Source organism: Suricata suricatta, chromosome 2, assembly GCF_006229205.1.
Source record: "Suricata suricatta isolate VVHF042 chromosome 2, meerkat_22Aug2017_6uvM2_HiC, whole genome shotgun sequence".
NCBI lineage: Eukaryota > Metazoa > Chordata > Mammalia > Carnivora > Herpestidae > Suricata > Suricata suricatta.
Window position 1 is genome coordinate 177,680,609 of NC_043701.1, and position 13,393 is coordinate 177,694,001.

The following is a 13,393-nucleotide window of genomic DNA, read 5'->3' on the forward strand; positions in this document are numbered from 1 at the left end:
TTTTTTTTTTTTTTTTTTTTTTTTTTTTTTTTTTTTGCTGATTTTGGATTCATCCACTGAGTCAGTCTTTGAACATATATTGAGTACTGTGCTTTCAGAGGGAGACCCTGTCCTGGCATGAGCGTCACAAGCTGTGTCTTCAGGGGCGCTGCAGAATCATGGGCAGCAGTAGAGGACGGGAGAGCAGTGGTCCAGTGTCAAGCACGCTGATAAATGGGGGACACAGTAGGGTGGCCGCATGCAGGAGAGAGTAGACCATAGTACAGTCAGGACCTGAACTTCTGTTTCTTCACACCGCTGAAGAGGTTTTTGGTTTTTTTCTCACTACTACCGTGGAGGCACAGGCCCTGTGCCTGGGGTTGATCAGAGGATTAAGTGGAAAAATGTATGAAATAGTACCTGCCCAAGTAGACACTCAGGAAACGACGGCTGTATGATAAAATACTGCTGTAACGGAACGGTGAGTGTGAGAACTTTTAAAGGGGCACACACCTATCACACATAATTTTTATAGATGTCAGTTCTATATAAGCAGACAATTAGTTGGATGTTCTGTGACAAAAGAGGGTCTCCTATAAAATGCTTATTGCAAAGTAATTCATTTACGTATCGTTTTAGGTACCAAAGCAGTCAGACTCTCAGCCTCATTCGGATAACCTAAGTCGCCAGAGTGAATGTGGGAAGAAGCAAGTGTCTTACAGAACTGATATTGTTGGGGGCGTGCCCATCATTACCCCAACTCAGGTAATACAGCAGTTACTCTGTTGTGCAGTGGCATACCTACTGCGTAGTGTTTTGTATGTTGTTATATAATAGAACATCTCTACTGAATTAATATAGTAATCAGTTAATTAAAAAAACTTTATATCTGTTTATTTCAAAAGTATGTGTTTATTAAAACATTTGGGAATCACAGATAGACAACACTTGACTCTTTTCATGTTTTCTCTGAGCCTTTCTTCTTTTTTTGTTTCTTAATTTGTTTTTTAGTGTTTTTATTTATTTTTGAGAGAGAGAGAGAGGGACAGAGTGCCAGCAGGGGAGGGGCAGAGAGAGAGGGAGACACAAAATCAGAAGCAGGCTCCAGGCTCCAAGCTGTCAGCACAGAGACCGACACGGGGCTCAAACCCACAAACTGTGAGATCATGACGTGAGCTGAAGACATCCGACCAAGCCACCCAGGCGCCCCTCTCTGACTGAGCCTTTCTTCTGTGTACTTTTGTCCCCAGAAATGGAGATCCTTTGTAAATAACTTTTTTCACTTAGATCTCAAACATTTTCCAAGTCATTAAAAGTTATTCTACATCAATTTTAATGACTGGGCAGAATTTTGCCGTGAACTTACCATAGTTTGCAAATGATCTGTTTTTGGACGGAGCCCCTTTTCCTTTGGTAAACCCCACGAGTGGGAGATGACCACTCTTCCTCTCACACAGCTGTCACACTCACACTCTCAGTGCTGCTGACGTCAGAGGGGTGGGCTACCCCCACACCGAGCAGTTCTGTGACACGGGCTGTGTGTCCTGCAATTTAACTCAATTCTGACGGTCAGCCTGATCCCACAACTTAAGGCCCCACGCCCCCCAACCCCCACCATCCGTTCAGATGCCGGTCCAAAGTCCAGGTTGTTACCTTGCTCCTGACCGATGGGCTGTAAATTGAAGCTATTCTATGACCTTATCCCCAGGTTTGATTAATTGATGAGAGTGGCTCGCAGAATGGAAGCAAACAGGTTATTTACTGTTCACCAGTTTATTATAAAAGGGTATGATAATGGATGCGGACGGCCATCCCCATGGAAGAGATGGGAAGCGCGTGAGCCTTCTGGGATTCTCCCAGCACCTCCACGTGCTCAGCAACCCAGAAACTCTGTGAACCCTGACCTTTGGGATTTTTTTTAAGGTTTATTTATTATTTATTTTGAGAGAGAGACAGAGACAGAGCACATGAGAACGGAGGATTGGCAGAGAGAGAGAGAAGGAGAGAGAGAAAATCCCACCAGGCTCTGCTTCGTTAGTGGTGTATTTAGCCAGCTGAGCCAGCCAGGCGTGCCCTCTGGCTGCTTTCATTTCTACAGAATTCAGATTTTGTTGTGTTTTCATTTTAGTACAGATTACTCAGCAGGTTGTAAGGTCCTGTAGCAGGTGCCGGATTAAAAAGGTCCCAAAGGATTTTTTTTACTTTGTCATATTGTAATGTAGCTTTTTAAATTATAAAGAAGTATTTACTCATGATAAAAGTATTTAATTGCTATGTTACAAAGAAAATGACCAATCTCACTTGGCTGACTAGTTTATTCAGTGTTGGGTTAGTGGCCTTACGCACTGGGATTACAGTAAGCACACAATCAGTGCTCTTAACCTGTCTAAACGTCTGACAGGTTGAAAATTCCTCAAGATAAGACTCGACTATTAGTTTTTCTCTTGAAAATTAGGAGTTCTTAAAAAAAATAACACATTTGGTTGATTAGTGAGATTCTAGATTATAACGTGTCGCACATTATAAACAAACAGGAAGCCAGTGCTTTGGGGAACATGAAAACATGAATATAGTTAGATCTTTTTTTAAAACCCTGGACTTGGCACGTGAAAAAAACAAAGAACAAAGCCCTGCAGAATTTTTTGATTCTAAGAGCAAAGAGAAAATCTTCTGGCTAAAGAGTTTTTAGACTTGCCATCAAAAGCACAGTCCATAGGAGGAAAAACTGATAAACTGATCCTCATCGAAGTTGAACATGTTTCCCCCGAGCCAGACCGTGGGAAGAGGACGCGGGGGGAGCCGCACACGGGGAGGAGGTGGCTGCGGACCGCCTGTCCGACAGAGACCTGTATCCAGGGCGTGTGAAGGAAGGACGGTCAGAACTCAGCAGTTAAAAAATAACCCATTTAGCAAAGGGGCGGAATTCACGAACAGAGCTTTCACCAAAAGATAAAAGATACCCGGGTGGCAGAGAAGCACTGGAAGAGCTGCTCACTGTCCTCTCACTGTCACCTGGCGAGAGATGCACAGCAAGCCCGCAGTGAGATGTCCCCGCACACCTGCCCGAGCGACTCCGACAAGCGGTAACCCCCGTGTTGGCAAGGCCGACGGGAAACCGCATCACTCGCCTGTTGCTGCTGGGAGCGCCCCGCAGTCCGGCCCCTCTGAGAGCCGCTCGTGATTACCGTCCAGCCCGGCACGCGCGCTCGGGGCTCGGCTCCTGGAGAGACACGGCCTTCCGTGTCCACGGGTCTGAACGGGAGGATTCAAGCCGAGCAGGGTGTTCCGAATGGCCCACATGCGGGAACGGCTCACGCGCCCTCCAGCAGGTGAAGAGTTAAGCAGCCGATGGCACCTCCGGACCGTGAGCGCTACTCAGGTCGGGCTAGTGACCACAGGGAGCCGCCGGCGTGAGCCTCCAGAGAATGACGCGGAGCGTAAAAAAGCTGATCTCAGAAGGTCACCTGCTGTAGGATCCATTTCTGTTATGTTGTCTAAGTGTCAAAGTAATGACGATGAAGAGCCAGTTAGCAGCTGCCAAGGGGCTGGGCACAGGGACTCTAAAAGGATAGCCCCAGGGAGCCTCCCGACGATGCTGCATGTGGTGGTGGTGGTGGTGGTTTTACACACCGCTGCACGGGCAGGGGTGCACAGAATGACCCACACATGAGACAGATGAGTGGGTGTGAAACTGGGGACAGCTGACTAAGGCTTTCAGGACAGTCCCATGTCAGTTTCAAAGTGTACTCTGGTTACTATGGTTACATGGTTTCCCTGTCGGGGGAACCGGCTGAAGGGGATGTAGGAAGGACTTCCTGCACAGTTTGTTTTACAGCTTCCTGTGTATTATTATAATTACTTCAAAATAAGAAGTTAACCCCCCACCTCTACCCACCCCCAGCAGAGCCCTGGAGGCAAAACAAGAGAAACAGAAATCTTCGGTTTTATCGATGTGACTGGTTTCCGATGAAGTATCTCAGATTATTTAGAAAACTCTTCACTGAAATCTGTGTTCCTAACTGAACTAAGTAAGATTAGATTTTAAGGCTTTCTACTGGAATTACAACATGAGGTACAATTGTGCTTTGAAGCTTAACAAGCAAGAAAAGAATTTCTTTATCTGCTTCATTCTAGAAAGAAGAAGTAAGCGAATGTGGTGAAAGTATTGACAGAAATAATTTGAAACGGTCACAAAGCCATCTTCCCTACTTTGCCCCCAAGCCACCTCCAGACAGTGCAGTCATCAAGGCCGGGTACTGCGTGAAGCAGGGAGCCGTGGTGAGTGTCTTAGGCGAGCGTGTGTAATCAGGAAAAGTGAGTGTCTCTTAGCAAACGCTGAGCATGCGAATATTTGCTTTGTTTTCAAAAGACCCACAGTGAGCCGTGGACTCGGGAGGTAGAATGGGGTGACTCTGCGTTCATTACTCTTTGCCGTTATGTTCTTGGTCTGTGGGTGGCTGACCTTCAATTTTAAATGAACTTGCCTAACAGTTTAAATTTATTCCAAAAGGCTTTCCTGTTGATTTCTTTCTCCCTTGGGAGTGGGTCAGGGGACGAGAGCTCTAGCAGGGAGCTGTCGGGAAGCGAGGGGGCAAGGGAGTGGGGTGCGCAGGGCTTGCTTACTGCATTCAGTGTTGGGCTGACCTCCCGTGAATTCTCTGTGACCTTGGGCGGCTTACTTCCCTTCTCAGGCTCTCAGTTTCTTATTAAGGAAAATTAATAAATAATAAATAAATAAATAAAACCAGCCACTTGGAGATATTTTGGAAGATACAGTAAGGATAAGAGAGTATTTTAGCACAGCACCTGGTCCTGGCTAAGAGCTGGTGCGGGTTAGCCGGACAGTCTCACCCAGCCAGAGCCAGGACGGGAAATCGTAGGGCGAGCACGTACATTTACCAGTATTTTGAAGCTCCCAGAGTACCTTTCTAAAATTTGTCACTCTTTATGTGAACCACATGGTTAGAATTTTGTGAGAAAATAAACTTTAAAGTTTGGAAATACAAGCAGGAAAATTTCTGTAAGGAAATACTTAAAACTCTATGGGCACTTCAGTTTGACTTCGTGTTCCGTTCTGGCAACGCTAATTAGTGGCGGTCAGCTGTGGACAAGGTCTTTTATCGCTAAGCTCCTGACCTTTAAGGGGAGCGAAGTGAAGGGAGGCCGAGGCGCCCCCACCCGCAGCAGCAGGTCTGCAGGGAGAGGCAGCGGTTCCTCAGGCCGCGGCTCACTTGTGTTCACGAGGGCTTGTAGGGAGGCCGTTCTTTCCTTCGGCTTCACTCCCAAGTCTAAGCTGACAACCTTGGAGATACTGAAGTGCTTTCACAAAAACCATATTTCAGTAACAAAAAAAAATTTGTACAAAGTAAGTTCATTTTATTAAATATTTGTTGCTCTACTACTAAGTATAAAGCACCTGCAGAGAGATTCTTGCGTTTTATGGATTTTACAGAACTTAATGTGGTTTAATAACATGTCCTGTGCTTGCTCTCGAACTCTTGATGGCATTTACTTTGTGGGGTTGGGGGACGGGGAAGTACTTGTTTTTCCCTCTAACTTTTAGAGCATTAAAAATATGAAACCATATTCTAAAATTATATGAGACAAACTGAAAACCAGCCACCAAAGTTGAATTAGGAGCTTACGGCCTGAGTAGTGAAAGAGATAAAGTTTCATTTATTTCCTCACTAAGGGAGGGTAATGAGATTTTTTAAGGCTTGACATTTCTGGTTATGGGTTCATATCAGAATATTTAAATGGCTGTTAACATTTGACATTCTTAGAAACAGAAGTCTTATGTCTGTGTTCGTCTCTGGTAGATGAAAAACTGGAAGAGAAGATATTTTCAATTGGATGAAAACACAATAGGCTACTTCAAATCTGAACTGGTATGTTACTGTGTCCTAAATGTTGCTTTAAATGTTGGAGAAGTATTATTCTGGTGAGTGAGTGAGTGAGTGAGTGTGTGTGAGTGTGTGTGTGTGTGTGTGTGTGTGTGTGAGAGTGAGTGTGTGTGTGTAGTTTCTTGTCCTGTTTTCTGTTTTTAAAATAACTCTGGTTTTGAGAGGTACATACAGTTCAGTTTATTTGGCTGTGATGTTTTAATGGTAATTTTGTAAATAATATGTTAAACACAAAGACCAAACCTTCAAAGGCGTTCCTCCTTGAAAGAATTAAATATATCAGAACTTACCATCTCCAGATTTCCTCTGAGGGGAGCTGGAGGAGATTGTAGGAAGAATTAAGTCTCTAAAAGTCTGTATTTTAACTCTGTATTTCTACCTTCTTTTCTCTGCCCTCGCTTGATCTATATTTTTTTCCTATTGCAGATTGAGTTTTCTAGTTTTTTTCGGAAAAAAGACCTTTTTGTCTTGTGGGGGTAGAATCAAGATTGAAATTCACTTTCACTTATTTGAGTAACACCCTTACTTAAAATATTCTTGTCAGGTAGTCTGGACTCCGCAGCAGACTGCTGGACAATTTGAACGCTTTTTACACCTTTCACGCCTGTCCTGCCCCCTTTGTTTTATGGGACTTTTGAGTGGGGGGCGTATTCTTTATTTGAAGGAAGACACCAGAACAGCGCTATCTGGTGGATCTTCCTACCTGATGGAGATGGCTCATGTCTTCATTGGCCAGGCTTAATGGCTACGTGTGGCTGTTGGTGCTGGAAATACGGCTCTATGGCTGAGGAACCTGACTTTATTTCATTTTCAAGTTAAAACTTTTGTAGTATATTTTAATTCAAATAGTTCTGCATACCCATTGTTACAGCAGAGTACTTAGAGAATAAGGAAAGGAATATTTTGAGATTCATCTCAGGTATCTGTTCTTCTGGGAAGCTTTTGGACTCTGTTTAAGTGCCTTCTCCTTTCACACCATGGTTCCTGATGTCCACGTCGATCATGATACTTCCTGCTATGTTTTGTCACGGAATGCACACTTGTCTTTGGCAGTTGACTATATATGAGCTTCTTGAGAGTAAAGATCTCTTTTATACCCTTTTATGAACACAGCACCTGACAGATAATAAGTGTTTTTGAATGAATGAAAACTGGCACAGGACAGCAAGAATAGCCATTTTGGCATGGGGCCCTTTCTCGGACGTCAGATTCCAGGAGCCTCACCTGGAAGTGGTAGTTACTTGGCTCAAACAATATCAGACGTAGTGTCTTAGAAGGCTGCATGTTTGCTTGGTTAGTAGGTTGGTTCATTGCTTTTAATTAACACCAGTTCTCTTGGGAAGAGTCATTAATGCAGCACACATTCCTTGAGCCCTCCGTGGCCCTGGTGCACTGTTCAGGGACCTGGGAATAAAGAGAACAGTCAGCGATGTTGTGGCCTTTTTCAGGCATTCAGTTGCGCCAGAGAAAGTGACGTGTCCACCTGTCACCTGCAGTAATTGTGAGACCAGAACTATGACGGGAATATTTGCTACATTTTGAAAACCTCCATGTAGACGTTATGCTATAAAATTTGAGTTGGAAGAATACTGAACTAACAATGGAGGTAGGGAAATCATGCCATGTGCCTTTAGGAATGTGTTAAACATTTAGAAAACTCAGATGAGGCTAGACTCTTTAAACATACTATAATTATTTACCTTTATTAATAACTCAGGTGTACATTTCCCCGCACACGTAATATTTCTGGAAGGGTGTCTAGGCTGCAGGGGAGGGCGGTCAGGCAGCAGCTGCGGGGTAGTTGGCCTTGCTCGCGTGTGCACGGCACCTCTGGGTAAGATCTGGAAAACACCAGCACCAAAGCCTGCAGAAAAGGGTGCTGTCAGCTTGGGAGAAAATCTCAGGAACACGGCGGAACATTCTTAAGACTTGCTGCGTCCCCTACACGCTTTTTGACACACAGAATGGTATGGAGTGAACAACATCGACATTGTTGGCTCTGAGTCAAAAGCTGATCAGAAGAGCTGGAATCCGTAGGTGAAGTTTTAAAAAACCATAGCCACTTTACTTTTGCTTATGTTCCTATATATGCTCAAGAACGGTAAATGATAGAAGTTGATGTTTAGAGTATAAATGGTTTCTTTTATGAAACGTTTTGGTCATGTAGGAGTTTGAACATACAGTAGATAGAATCGTATTCTGAACCCCTCTTACCAACACACGGCTAATCTTGTTTCTTAGGTACCCCCACTCACTTCTCCTTTGTATTTTGAAGTAAATCCTAGACACATTATTTCATCTGTTAATTATTTTAGTATGTTTTTCTAAGAGATAAGAAGTTAAAAACTTTCCCGATAGATATGAAGGATTTAAGTGCATACCTGAAAGCCCGGAGAAAGTGTTTGTAATATATAGCAAGGATAAAACACTAATATCTGTAAAGAATTTCACAAATCGAGGGATTCTTCCTTACCCTCTGCCCTCTCGCCTCCCAAACAATTAAGACCTAAAATTTTTAGGGGCGGCAGAACAGGGTAAGCATTCATGTGGTGAGGCGGGGTACAGGATCTAGAGTAGCCTGGTGTGGGCAGTCAGAACCCCAGAAGGACGGGGAGGCTGCCCTCTTGGGGGGTTAGCCCAACATGGAGTAGGGGGAAGAGTGTATTCAGATTGGGAAGAGGGTGGTGGCAGAGATGGGAGGATGTTTACATATATTTGATAAAATAAGTAAGTCTATTAAGGATAATAGAAGCCAAGTTTCTCATTGTCCAGAAAGGGAATACTAAATAGGGAAAAGGAGATGACTTTTTGTACTGGGTTGGAATTGAATGTATCGATGTGAGCCTTTAATATTTACAGGTGGATGTAGAATTAAACAGATGTAAACGTATTCATGTGCTTACATATGTGTGCATATAATATACTTCCTAGCTCTGTGCAGCTGGAAAACCCCCCCCACCATTTTCCATTGAAAGAAATGTGGCCTCTTGGAGAAATGGCAAGATTCCAAAGCTGAGACAGGAGAAATAAATAAAAAATAAGCCTGAAACGTCTTATATCAGAAAACAGAGTGCTCACAGAATGGGAGGGACATGACCGGAGGACTCAGATTCCATCTTGAAAACATCCCCCTTTGCTAAATTTGGGGGGGTTATTTTGGGCATCAAAATAAGTAATGATGGTAACAGATATTGCTCTTTGAATAAAGTAGAAATCCATGAACCCACACAGATATAAATGGGTGAGTGCTTGAGTGTACATGTGTGTGTATGATGAGGAACCAGAGATCACATAGTTTCAAAGTCCTGTCTACAAAACACCCATTAAGTACAACAAGGGGAAGAGTAACTTGATAGTGATACAGACACCACTGGCAGATACCGCTCTCATCAGGTGACCAACTGATTAAAGAAGAGTTCATCAGGGATAAGATGAATTAAAGTTATTGACCTTCCGATGGGATAGCTTGAGAAGGGGGCCGCCTCGTTTCTGTGATGTTCCTGCCAAAGATGCCTCATGTGAATTTCATCCGGCTGAAGGACCAGACTCACCCAAGTCAGGGGCGTTCCCCAGAATGACTGCCTGGGAGCCTTCAGTAGAGTCAAGACTGCGGGAGTCAGGGACAGAATGACTGAAGAAGGAAAGATACGACACGTACGTGCAGTCAGTGATTCTGAAATGAATTATTTTGCTTTAATAAAAGCCATTTGGGGGATACTTTCCTAATTTTGATGGTTGTTTTGTGATAACATAAAAGAATATCTTTGCGGGAAATACAGACTAAAGTAAAGGGCATTGGGGGCCAGGGCAGCAACTGACTCTGAAATGGTTCAGGAAACTCAGGTCTTTGTGCTGTATTTTCAGCCTTTGTCTACGTTTGTCGTTGGTTCAGAGTTTACAGAGAGAGAAAACCAAGGGGAAAGTATCTGGTAGAAAAATGAGGAAAAGACATGAGTAGACAGTTCCTCTACAAAGAAATTAAAATGGTCTTTAAACATATAAAAGATATTCAGTACCACTCATAGTTAGAGAAGCACATGTTAAAACCTCACAGGAGTATTATTTCTCATCTGTTGGGAGAAAAGCATGGCGGAGTGAAGAGATGAGCAGTCTTCTGCCCCCAAAGCAACTACAAACGCTCTTCCTCAACAGCAGGAACCTGGCACGTTGGAGAGATGGCTGAAGTCAGAGGTGGGTCAGGGATGGAAAGAACTGAGCCTGGAAGATCCGGTTGTGACAGAAAATAAGGAAGTGACTCAGAATGAGGGGGACGTGACAAAAAAACATGGAACCAGCATGAAGGGGCTCCCAGTATCCAAAACTCATACACTTTGAGCAGCGAAACAAAACATGACAGTAATGGATTACAGCCCAGAAAATGAAACAAGCCAAAGAAATGAATGGAGGCAGAAAAGCATTTCTGTAGAGTAAAAGTTCAACTAATATAGGAATTGATAGGATTGGAGAAAAATCACCAACTGACAGCTACCTCAGTCATGATGGCTTCTGGCAAGAATTTTCAGAACTTGGTAAAATGGGTGGGCAAAACGATGGAAAACTGGGTATTCCCTAGGCTTCAGTTATCTTCCCACGAGGTACTGAGTAATGGCAAAGGGGAAAAGGGTAACTTTCCAGTTACTGCAACCAGGACCTTAAGAGATGGGGTGTAACACCCCAGCAACGGGGCCCACCACCCTCGTGTGCTCCCTGAGAATGCCGTGCCAGGAACGAGGTACGTCTGTGGTTTCTGCCAAACTGGACGGCCTGAATCCAAGCACGGTTCACATCGCACAGCCCCAAACTAAGGGATGTTCTACAAAATAACTGGCCTGGACTCTTGAAAACTCTAAAGATTGTGAAGGAGGGGGGAAAAAGAATTGTAGAACTCTTCAACGATAAAGGACACGAAGAGATAGGACCACTAAATACAAGGTCTGATTCCAGTTTGAACCCTGGAGCAGAAAATCCATAGTTTTCCTTTTTATGTCAAGGATACTGCTGGGCAGTTAATGAGGTCTGAGTATGGTTTGCAGATTAGATAACAGTATTGCATCAATGTAGAGTTTTGGGCTTCTGTGATTATACTGTAGTTACATAAGAAACATCCTTGTTTTAGGAAATATCCATTGAAGTATTTAGTAGTAAAGCACATATCTGTGATTTACCTTCAGACATTTTAGGAAAAATATAGACACACATACCGTAGTCACATACATGAACACAACGAACATAGAATGATTTAGCAAAGGTGAAATATTCACATCTTGGAAAATGGGGTCCAACGTATACAGAAATTCTTTGTACTATATTTGTCTTATGTAGTCTGAAGTTATTTAAAGTTTTTTTTATTCTTGAGAGAGAGAGAGAGAGAGAGAGAGAGAGAGAGAGAGAGAGAAACTGAGCATGAGCTGGGGAGGGGCAGAGAGAGGGAGACACAGAATCCAAAGCAGGCTCCAGGCTCTGAGCTGTCAGCACATAGCCTGATGTGGGGCTTGACCCCATGAATGGTGAGGTCATGACCTGAGCAGAAGTCGGAGGCTTAACCGACTGAGCCACCCAGGCGACCCTATAGTCTGAAATTATTTTAAAATGAACTGTTTTGTAAAACTTAAAGATTTGTGATTTTTTAAAGGTTTTCAGCCATGCTTTAATTTTTTCTTAGTGCTACATCAAATAATGGTGCTTCTTAATCTTATAGTGTGATATTCAGTGAAATGTGGCCTATAGTATTTCATCGTATGCATAGTATAAACAGGCTATTGGGAACTAGTCGTGTCTTGTGTCTAGTTTTGTAATCTTAGATAAGGTACTTAACATGTGAGCTCCGTTTCCTCAGGTGGATAGGAGTGCATGCATTGTGGGGCTGTGGAAAGTTGAAGTGAGGTAACGTGTTTAAAAGCTAGCAGATGTCCTGGACCTAGTAAAAGTTAAATAAATTGTGCTTGGTAAAATAATGTATTCAAATAAAAGTGACATTCTTAACATGACAAATTTAACTAATAGAAGCTGGGTATTTGCCACGCTGGTGCAAAATAACATTCTGGAAGAGGAAGTCTTCTACTTACAGCGTCCAGAGGGGTCTACTGCGGAGAAGTCTGCTGATTTCATGGCTTTTAATAAGCTACACTGTCATTAAGGCCAGAAACCACGTGACTAAGGGTTATATGCCAGGCTCCTCGCCTCAAACCACGGAGCGTAGAAGGTTCTTCAGCATGTGGTCTGTTGTGATGCTGGAGGGCTCAGGAAGGTAGATTTATGTCTCAAATGTGTTCGAAAGAGATCTCTAAATAAGACAACTATCCTTAAAAGGATTTTAAGAATATACATCATGTGTCTGTGTGCTTTTTTGCCAGGAAAAGGAACCTCTCCGTGTAATACCACTTAAAGAAGTTCATAAAGTCCAGGAATGTAAGCAGAGGTAAGTAAGCCCCGCTGTCACTTAGAGCCTGCCATGGCGTGCTGGTGCTCTGCGGTGCTGGTGCTCTGCGGCACTGGTGCTCTGCTATGCTAGTATCCTGCGGCGCCAGTGCTCCACGGGGCTAGTGCTCCGCGGGGCTAGTGCTCAGCAGTGCTAGTGCTCCGTGGCACTAGTACTCTGAGTGCTAGTACTCAGAAGTGCTAGTGTACCGCGGCGCTAGTGCTCAGCATACTAGTGCTCCTCAGTGCTAGTACTCAGCAATGCTAGTGCTCCGCGGTGCTCTAGGTTGGTTGGTGTGTGCAGATGATGTTTGTGTTATTTGTAGCGTTACTTTTAACTCTAACTAATTGGGATGTGCTAGAACTTACAAAACCCTCTGATTAAAATATTGAGATGTTTTTGTTTCATTTGAAAACTAAAAATTAGGCTTATTAATGAAACGGCAAAATGTGAACGTGAACAACTTCTATCATATTTGACAGATTGACATATTAATAATTTAAGTTATTTTAAAGTTGCTGCAGAATAGAGCTTTATAAGAAAATGTGTTCACTGTGCTGGTGTTTCTTTGAGAAAACTGATTTATTCACAGTTGAAGACTTTGAATTTTAAACTTCTTTTATTAACCTTTTCTAAAACTATATTTACAACAATATAAAGTATGTAAAATTTAATGCAGAAATAAATTGGAAAAGATTTGGTTTTGCTAAATTATATCAACATTTTATCTCTATATATTTTCTTGACATATGTATGTTAATATTTGGTACTAGGTAAACACATGAAAGAAAAACTATCAAGTAACTGTTGTTTAAGTGCAATTGGACGTTTGTTTCTGTTAACAGTGACATAATGATGAGAGACAATCTCTTTGAAATTGTAACATCGTCTCGAACTTTCTATGTACAGGTGAGAGTCTTCTTTGGAGATTATAGATCCTCCTAACAGATTAATAATTTTAGAGGTGGCATGAACATAAATAAACTTACTGCTTATGAGGATAAAGAAAAATATGACAACTGTGATTCACAACTTAATGTTATATGTAAAATTATCGGTAGGTCATATGTTCAGCAAATAGGGGTACTCTTTG

The 13,393-nt window shown here is 42.8% G+C and overlaps 1 protein-coding gene across 4 annotated transcripts in view; it reads left to right on the top strand.

Moving 5' to 3' along the window:
* PLEKHA1 (pleckstrin homology domain containing A1) overlaps positions 1-13,393 on the top strand; it is a 53,986-nt gene that overhangs the window by 34,164 nt on the left and 6,429 nt on the right. For all 4 annotated transcript variants that reach the window (XM_029932726.1, XM_029932727.1, XM_029932729.1 and 1 more), the window contains 5 exons: positions 619-744; positions 4,114-4,257; positions 5,799-5,867; positions 12,236-12,300; positions 13,146-13,209. In XM_029932726.1, coding sequence (XP_029788586.1) covers positions 619-744; positions 4,114-4,257; positions 5,799-5,867; positions 12,236-12,300; positions 13,146-13,209 — 468 coding nt within the window. The remainder of the gene's footprint in view (positions 1-618; positions 745-4,113; positions 4,258-5,798; positions 5,868-12,235; positions 12,301-13,145; positions 13,210-13,393) is intronic.